A 9,074-nucleotide genomic window follows, 5' to 3' on the forward strand; every position below is an offset into this window, starting at 1 on the left:
ATATTAAAAGAGGGACACGACTCGATTACATCGCATCAATGGGAGACTTGTGCACATAATACTTTTGACGATACTTTGATAATTGTTTTAAGATTAGATAGTCCTATCTAATATTTTGTAGTTGTGATTTGAATAAACACCTCAATTTTTAATTGAAAATTTTGGTTTGAAATTTGAGGCGTTACAATTTGGTAGACAACATGTTCAGTTGGTACTACCATACCAATTGACTAACCATGGTACGATAATGGTATAAAATTTTCAATATCACTGTAGTACCATACCAAACAATTCAATTATATATATATATATATATATATATATATATATTTGTTTTTTAGTATTTATAGAGCTTTGATATTATCACTTACCATATTAGTAAAGCTTAAAGTTTAAATAATGTTGACTATCCCATTGTTTTAACTTTTAAACTCATTTAGAAATCACTAAAATCCTTTTGGATCCAATTTTCAATCCCAACAATGTGACACCCAATTCCCATAATGGATCAGTGGGTAGTATTAGGAAGTCAAAGGCATGGTTTTTGAGGAAAACCATATGTCATGATGTGACGCACATGGAGTCATGACGTGGCATACAAGATGGTGAATGCGTGTTTTGGGAAGGCGTCACGACGTGGCAGTAGAGTGGCCACGACGTGGCAAGTATGGCAGATCAAGCCCATGAGTTTTTAGGGTTTTCTCAATATTTAAGCACCTTTACGTCAAGTTGGGGCACCCCTTTTAGCCTCCAACCTCTCCATTTCGAAAACCCTATCCCCTTTGAGTGTTCTTGGCCATTTGAAGACTCACTTCAAATATTTTAGTGTGGATCTTGAGGACCAAGTTTCTTATAAAGTGTTTTGGTGAAGAGCTTAAGTGTAGATCCAACAAAAGGATTTCATTTTTGGACAATTATGAGTAAAAAGCTTTCATCTTGATCTTTAGGTTGCTAGATCTTATGGTTTGATCATTTATGTCCTTTTTTGGTCCTTGTGAGCTTCTGCTTGGAGTTGAGTGAACTCCAACACCTCTTGAGCTTATTTTATCATCTTGTAATCTTGTTGAATTTGGCAAGTTTGCATATTGATCTTGTTTTTTAATCCATGCATGTTTTGGTAAAGGTTTTATGCTATTAAGAACTTGGAGTAGTATATATAGCTTTGGGATGGAGTCCTAATGAATAAAGTTGGAAACTTTATCAATTAAGTCAGGAAAAGGAACCAGGTCTGAAGTTTTGGGCTTTGGTCAAAAAGAATTAAGCACTTAAGGAGATTTTGGCATTCTTCCAGAAGCCACAACGTGGCCTAAGGTTTTCCACGACGTGGTGGTGCTCAGAATCGTGATTGTTTTGTCCCGGCATTGCCACGACGTGGTCAAGGAGGGCCCACAACATAGCAAGGTCATGTATGTTGACTATTTGACCTTGTGTTCCCACGACATGGCCAAGGAGGGCACATAACGTGACGTTGGATTTGATCTAGTTAACCGTTGAGTTTGTGGACCTTTGACTGTTGACTTTTGATTAGTTTAACCTAGGGTCAAACTTTGAGGATTTGGGTTGCTGGTTAATGATTTATTTGTCTTGGTGTTAGTCGGTTCGCTGGATTGAGCAGTGCAAGGTATGAGAGTGTTATTGTACATCTTCGGTTCTTCAGTTCAGGTGAGTTTCTCACTATGCCACGTATCCCATTGTATATCCTTTGCATGATAGGATAGAGGTATTGTTAGAGTACAAGTATGCTAATGGCCTAGGGTGAGTTCTTGTTATGCCTTGCAGTTAGAGCACTTGGTGCTTCAATATGCTAAACTGGTAGGGTTTTGACTGTTGATTATATGATTTCGTTTGGCAGGGTCACTATGGAAGGCTAGTTCCAAAGGAATGTACTATGTTAGTTATGCATGTGTTTATGCTATATGATTTATGTGGTAGTGATAGAGTGGGACCTATGTAGTCTAAGTTGGATAGCCTGAGAACTCTTGGTCTAATGCCTGATTGTGATGTTCTTGTTTGATTGTTTGCTCTTGGGTGGATCATCTGTTCGACTGTCTATCTGATCCCTGACTACATATCACTTTATGTCTTGTATGAAAGACCAGGACGTAACTCATAGCAGTGAGGGTTGGGTTAGGACCGTTTACTCTTTGAGCGGGGCCTGTTATGTTGGGCGGGGCCAGTTTGTAAGTTGGGGGAGCCCCGTTAGGTACAATTGGGCAGGACCTGTTATGTGTGGTTGGGCAGGGCCTGTTATATGAGTTGGGTTAGGCCCGTGAACTCTTGGGTCGGGCCCTTTGCATATGATGCATGTATGTGGTTAGGAGATTTGGCTGCTCGATGTTAGAGCTGAGATCTTGTAGATGCATTGTATGTATGATGGAACAGTAGTGGACGTGGAAATTTGTGATAGTTGTGGCACGATTTTTTTTCTGTCCAAATATAAAAGAGTAGTAACACTTATATTTAAAGATGTTGCACATATATAGAAATAAATACACTTGCGGGCTAAATCAGAGTTGTGGCACCGGACCCCCAAGCTCTACACATGACAGCCAGTGTGATGGAATATGTGGTATACTGGGGAACTCACTAAGCTCTATGCTTACAATTTTGGATTAAACTTTTGCATGTCTTTCGTGAGAAGAGCTCAGCGGGACAGTACACACACATCGAAGATGTTCATTTATGTGTTTTTTTAAATTTAACTATGATAATGTATGGTTCAAATTAATCAAATGGTACTCAGTGGTTTTTTGAAGCAAAGTTTTAATTGGTTACTATATTTTAAAATCGAAAAATATCTTTGTAAGTTTCGAGACGTTACAAACAATTACAAAAATCTTATTAACAACCCCCATTCACGTTTCATAATACCATTAACAACATGTACCGATCGAACTTGTTGGTAGCCAAATAAGTTGACAACAATTATACTTGGTACGGTAGTGGGACCAAATTTTTTGTACCAGTTATAACTGGTACGGTACACGGTTTAGAAAAAATATGATCGGTACCGTACTAATTCCACCCATAGTGGAAACGATAAGGCACCGGGATCTGATGGATTTCTTTTAAGTTATTAAAACATTATTGAGACATTATTAAAGTGGATGTGATAATGTTTATGAAAGATTTTGAGGATTCTGGTATGTTAGCTAGGGGAAGTAACTCTTCCTTTATCTCCTTAATCCGAAATTTCATGATCCGCTCTCCTTGAAGGACTATTAACTAATCAATCTTGTTGCATGTTTTTATAAAGTGCTTTCAAAGGTGTTTGCTTAAAAGAGTCCTCGTTAAAACTATTATTCCTAAACAACGACTTATGTTCACGGAAGAAGTATCTTAGATGGGTTGCTCTTGCTTAATGAAATTTATTCGTGGGCCAAAAAAGCAAAGAAAAAGACTTTGATTTTTAAGGAGGATTTTGATAAAGCTTTTGACTCATTAAGTTGGGTGTCCTTAGATTTGATAATGGAACAAATGGTGTTTGGATGGAAATTAAGAAGATGGATCAAAGGATGTCTTGTTTCTATTAGAGCCTCCATTTTGGTTAATGGTGCTCCAACAAAGGAATTCAACATCAAGAGGGGTGTTAGACAAGGTGATCCTTATGCACCTTTTCTCTTCATAAACACCATGGAAGGTCTTCCTATTTCCATGGAAGCGTCATGCGACTTGCATTATTTTAAGGGGTTTTCTCTACTTTATAATGGTATCAATATTTTTCACCTTATGTATGTCGACGATGTGACGATTATTGGTGAATGGTTGGAGATCAAATTCATCAACTTTAATAGATTGTTTCGTTGTTTTTTTCTTGCATCCGATTTGAAAGTGAATTTACACAAAATCAAGGTGTATGGTGTTGGCGTGAATGATCAAGAGGTTGATAGACTTGCTAGTATCTTGACGTGTGAGCCCGCTTCTTTCCCGTTTACTTATCTAGGGCTCATGGTAGGGGCTAATATTAAACTTTCTAAGCATTGGAGTCCCGTCATAGACAAGTTTTGCAATAAACTTTCGAAGTGGAAAGCAAAATGTCTCTCCTTTGGTTGTCGTGTCACTCTAATAAATTCGGTCCATAAGAACCTTCCTTTGTATTTTTTCTTTTTCTTTCTAGGGCACCCAAAAAAATTATTAATGTGTTGGATGGTATTAGGAGATGGTTTCTTTGGGGAGGAGATAAAGACAAGAGGAAGATCAGTTGAGTAGCTTGGGAGTTGGTTATTAAACCAAAGGAGATGGGAGGTCTTAGAGTTAAGTGCCTTGATTTGACTAACTTGGCGCTACTTGCCAAGTGGTGGTGGAGATTGAAAAACATGTATGATTCTTTTTTGTTTTCTTGTATAAAATCTATTCATAATATTATGCTCATTGATGGTAAATCGATAGCCAAAAAGTCTATTGAAGGTGTTTGGTTAACTATTTCTCAAATCAATTGTGAATTTTAAAATAGAGGCATTCGGTTTGATAATCTTTTTAAAAGGGTGGTTTGAAAAGGGGACAAAACCTTCTTTTGGAAGGATCATTGGTGTGGTGGTACTGCTTTAAAAAATGCTCATCCTAACCTTTATGCAATTAAGAAAAATAAAGATTGTTGTTTGGAAGAGAGAGTTAATATTATGCAAGGAAACATTTCGCATTGGGCGAGGCATCCTAGAGGTGGGAGGGAAACACGTCAACTTTTGACAATGATGGCTGTGATAGGTGGATTTGAGGAGGTGATGGTGGATATGTGTTTTCGGTAAAATCATTAAGAGAGATCATGGAAAAACAGTCCACTAATGGGAATTTGGAATCATTAAACTGGGTAAAATGGGTCCCTATAAAAATCAGTTGTTTTATTTGTGTAACATCCTAAAAATTATAAGGTAAAATTTTTATTTACCCTTGCCGTATCTGACCCAACAACTCATGGCCCAACTTCCAAAAGACCTAAGGCCCAAAAAGAGAACCTTGCGAGTACGCCTCACGTACTGCTTGTTGATGCTTAAGGTACAACTCGCCACAACATAAAATCGGGAAGACATGCATTATGTTGAGCGTATGCATATGTACGCCCAAAGTACCCCCTTGGTGACCATTTATCATTTTAGGACTTAATGCTTAAGACTAAAACGTCCAAACTCAGATCTAATCTCAAAACATCGACTCAAGTCATGAAGTTTCCACCTTTATGACTTTCCATGGTTAGAAAAGGTCCAAAAGCTAAAACCCTAACTTATTTATCCATTAAGACATCTTAACTCTTGCATGGAAGGGATAAGAGGTCCAAGATCACATTTTTATGGTTCCTAATAACTCAATAATGGATAAATTTTCCAACTTTGTCCATTAGAATGATCCAAACAACCAAGATCTAGTCTTTAAGTCTCCAAGGGACCAAAAATGCATCTTTTTTCAACTTAATCCATTAAGTCCAAGTCTCCAACCTTCAGATCTGAATAAATATGATTTTTAGATGGATAAAGTTTCCAACTTTATCCATAACAAGATCACAAAATTTCAAGATCTAAACTTTATGCACTAAAGTGACCAAAAGCTCATAACACCCGAAACTAGCTAGATCTAACAAATGCATCATCAAGATTCAATCTTTATACCTCTAGAACAAAGTCTGGATCTACAAGCTTCAATATAATCAACACTTCTCCAATGAGCTCATTCTTCTCCAAGATGCACCAAGAACACTCCAAATCACTTAAAAACACCTTCTTTTTTCTCACAATGCTCAAACTCGGGTTAGGGTTTCAAGTGAGGGTGTTGGAGAGGTGGGAGAATGGAATGGGTTTGGGGAAGTTAAGGAGCTTAAATAGGGCTCAAACCACGAAAATAGGGTGTGGGTAATGATCGCATACACCCAGCGTACTCAGGGATACCTTAGTACACCCAGCGTACGCGTCTTAACCCAAAATTGTCCTAACTTCAAACAGTCAGACCTTATTCGTTTCAACTTCGATTTCGATGATCTTTATATCCACGAAACGGTATTGAGGAGCTCTACAACCTTATCTAATTACTTTTAACTTAAAACACATCAAACTAAAATCATTAATTCATAAAAGATGTCTGAAACACCATTTTCCCATTATACCCTTGGGCTCCAAAGCACAAACCAAACTCTTGGATTACATAATCTACATTACCTACATCTAAATGGTTCTGAACCTCTCCTTCCCCAAGGCCCGAAGCCTTATGATAATTGATCTTCGGGTCGCGACCCCAGACTATGGAACGACTTGAAACAGGGTGTTACAATTTGGAGATTGATCAAGAACATAATTCCTACTTTCTTGAACTTAATTATGCGTGGGATTAATGTCTCATATACCTTATATCCTTTTTTTGAAAATATACTGATGAAACCATTGATCACATCTTTTTCTCTTGTTCTTCTTTTGCTAAGGTTCTGTAGAGATGGCTGGTGAATTAGTTAGCCCCTCTTTTAAGGTTGCCTAATTCTTTTGATGACCTTATGGATATGCTCTATGATGTGGGGAGCATAAAGATCAAGAAGCTGCATTTTTCTCTTATCTACACCACCCTCTGGATGATATGGAATGTGATCGTTTTCATAAACGAAAGGCGAACAATTATGATTACGATTGATGATATTAGTTTAAATACTTTTAATTAGATCAAACACATGTCTAATTATAATTCTATTGTTCGGCATGATTGGAACTTCTCCCCTATCTTAGATTGTTTCTTGTAACTTGGCTCGAGCTCCTTGCTTGTGTTGTTGCTGTTTGTTTATTTTTATGTTTTAATGAGATGTCATCCATTTTAAAAATATATATAAATAACATATACACATGATTTTTAAAGGCAACTTAATAAATTTGTATAACAAGATGTTGATTTTCTTTAAATACTATTTGAAATATTTTTTGCATTAAAAGTTTTTCTTTTATTTTAAAATAAAAGTTTGGGATAATGACTTAAAAGGATAATATACTTTTTGATTTGTACATATTTAATCACTGAGTTTTTTTGTCTACATTTGACTATTTAACTTGTTTGTTTGTCCACATTTAGTCCTTATAACCAGTTATTTTAGGTTAAATTGGAAAAATAACTTAATGTAATATATTTTTCAATTTGTAGAGATTTAGTCCTAATAAAATTTATATGTTTGAATTATAAATTTACTTGATGTGAAAAATTGTTTTAATTTTGAAAAAAAAAATGAAAATATATAATAACACTTTTGAATGAAGACGTTACATTTATTTTAAATACAATCAAATTAGAAAGAGTACCCTTTTATTTTTTTTGGATAAATAATCAATTTTTTTGTTGGATATTATAAGTACTTATAATAAATATATTAATCGTGGAACTAAAAATCAGCATGTTGCTAGGTCAAATCTAGGCTCGTGAAAAATATTTAAATGGATAAAACGTTTGCATTAAATTTCAAAAATAATTTTTTCACAAAAATCATGTCGATCAAGAGACTTTGAACAAATTGAAATTGGACAGAAAAAAAAAAAAAAAAAAAAGATGAAAAACATATAATTTATAACTTGTACTTGATACACGGTTTCTCCTCAAAAACATATAATTAAGAAAGAAAACAAAAATATAGAATGGTTATTGGTTTTGAACTTGTAACAAATTAATCGTATACAACAAAAGTGTAACCAGATATAATGTGAAACGTTGCACCCAATTTCATATGAATCCAAATTAATAATTAATGAAGATGCAAGAAAAATACAAAGAGAAGTCATGGTTGGTTTCTAACAATCGTTTGGACGTGCATGAATTACTAGACGTGAGTACAAAAAGAATTCACATGCAAACATTGGTAGTGATTCTTGAAACTTCTTTGAGAAAAATATTAACTAATTCTATAGTTACCAATTAAATTAAAATAATATTGATCTAATTAACGGCTAATTATATTTATTAAATAAAACTATGAAAAATAAATTATTAGATAGAGTAGAATATAAACCAATACCTTCTCCAAGACTTCAAGTAGAGAATCCATGGTAGAAGGGCAAATATGTAATTTAACATCAACCCAACAGACTATTTAAACCTCCTTTCACAGTTTCACTGCATCAAAACGTCCAAATTATTTTCATTAAAGAAAATGAAAATCCAAATTCGCTACACCATTTTCTTCTTCTTCTTCCTGTCAACCACCTTACTAACTCTAACCACCGCCGGCAACCCTTTCCCACCAACATCCAACGACACCGATTTCATCCGTACAAGCTGCAGAACCACTTTATACCCGCAAATATGTTACACGTCTCTCTCCGGCTACTCTAGCGCCGTCCAACAAGACCCCGGCCGCCTTGCTAGGGTGGCAATCGGAGTCACTCTCTCAAAAGCCACCCATATGGCTAGATACGTCTCCAATATATCCCGCAAAGCCGACTACGCCGGCATTCCAAGAGTCGCCGCTGCCGTACACGATTGTTTCTCGGTGTTCGGAGACGCGGTGGACGAAATTCGCGGGTCGCTCCGACAAATGAGGCGGCTGAATGGGAGTGGGGAGTCGCTGCGGTTCCAGCTGAGCAACGTGCAGACGTGGATGAGTGCGGCTTTGACGAATGAGGAAACTTGTACAGACGGGTTTGAGGACGTGCCGGACGGCGGACTGAAGGCGGACGTCTGTGGCCGGGCGGTGAAGGTGAAGGAGGTGACGAGTAACGCCTTGGCGTTAGTTAACGGTTTTGCGAATACAATACAAGCTCGATGAATGTTGGTTGATTACAAACGGTTGTTTGACGGATACCGTTAAAACTTTTTATGTCACTTGTGTGAAACAGAGGTTTGTATTTTGACGGTAAAAGTCATAATGTAATTAATTAAATTATGTTTTAACAATTTTTGGTGTGTATTTTTCTAGTTAAAATTTACATTAATTTTATATTTTAATGAATTATTTAGATTTAAGATGTTAGGATAAATAGATAACAAAATAGTAATTTTATACAAATGATTTTTTTTTTGTCTCGTTGATTTGATAAAAACCATTTTTTTTTTACGTTTTTTAAGTTTAAACCATTTTTTGCTAGTTAAACCAACAACCTTTGAAGAGTGGGCTTATACAGGAG

General features: G+C 36.0%; 1 protein-coding gene across 1 annotated transcript; it reads left to right on the plus strand.

Moving 5' to 3' along the window:
• Positions 1-8,020: 8,020 nt before the first annotated feature.
• LOC111890393 (pectinesterase inhibitor 7) lies at positions 8,021-8,857 on the plus strand. Its single transcript, XM_023886512.3, has one exon. It carries the CDS (start codon positions 8,102-8,104, stop codon positions 8,714-8,716), a length of 615 nt encoding a protein of 204 aa, XP_023742280.1. The 5' UTR covers positions 8,021-8,101; the 3' UTR covers positions 8,717-8,857.
• The last annotated feature ends 217 nt before the right edge of the window (positions 8,858-9,074 follow it).

The sequence above is a fragment of the Lactuca sativa genome, chromosome 4 (assembly GCF_002870075.4).
Source record: "Lactuca sativa cultivar Salinas chromosome 4, Lsat_Salinas_v11, whole genome shotgun sequence".
In the NCBI taxonomy this organism is placed as follows: Eukaryota; Viridiplantae; Streptophyta; class Magnoliopsida; order Asterales; family Asteraceae; genus Lactuca; species Lactuca sativa.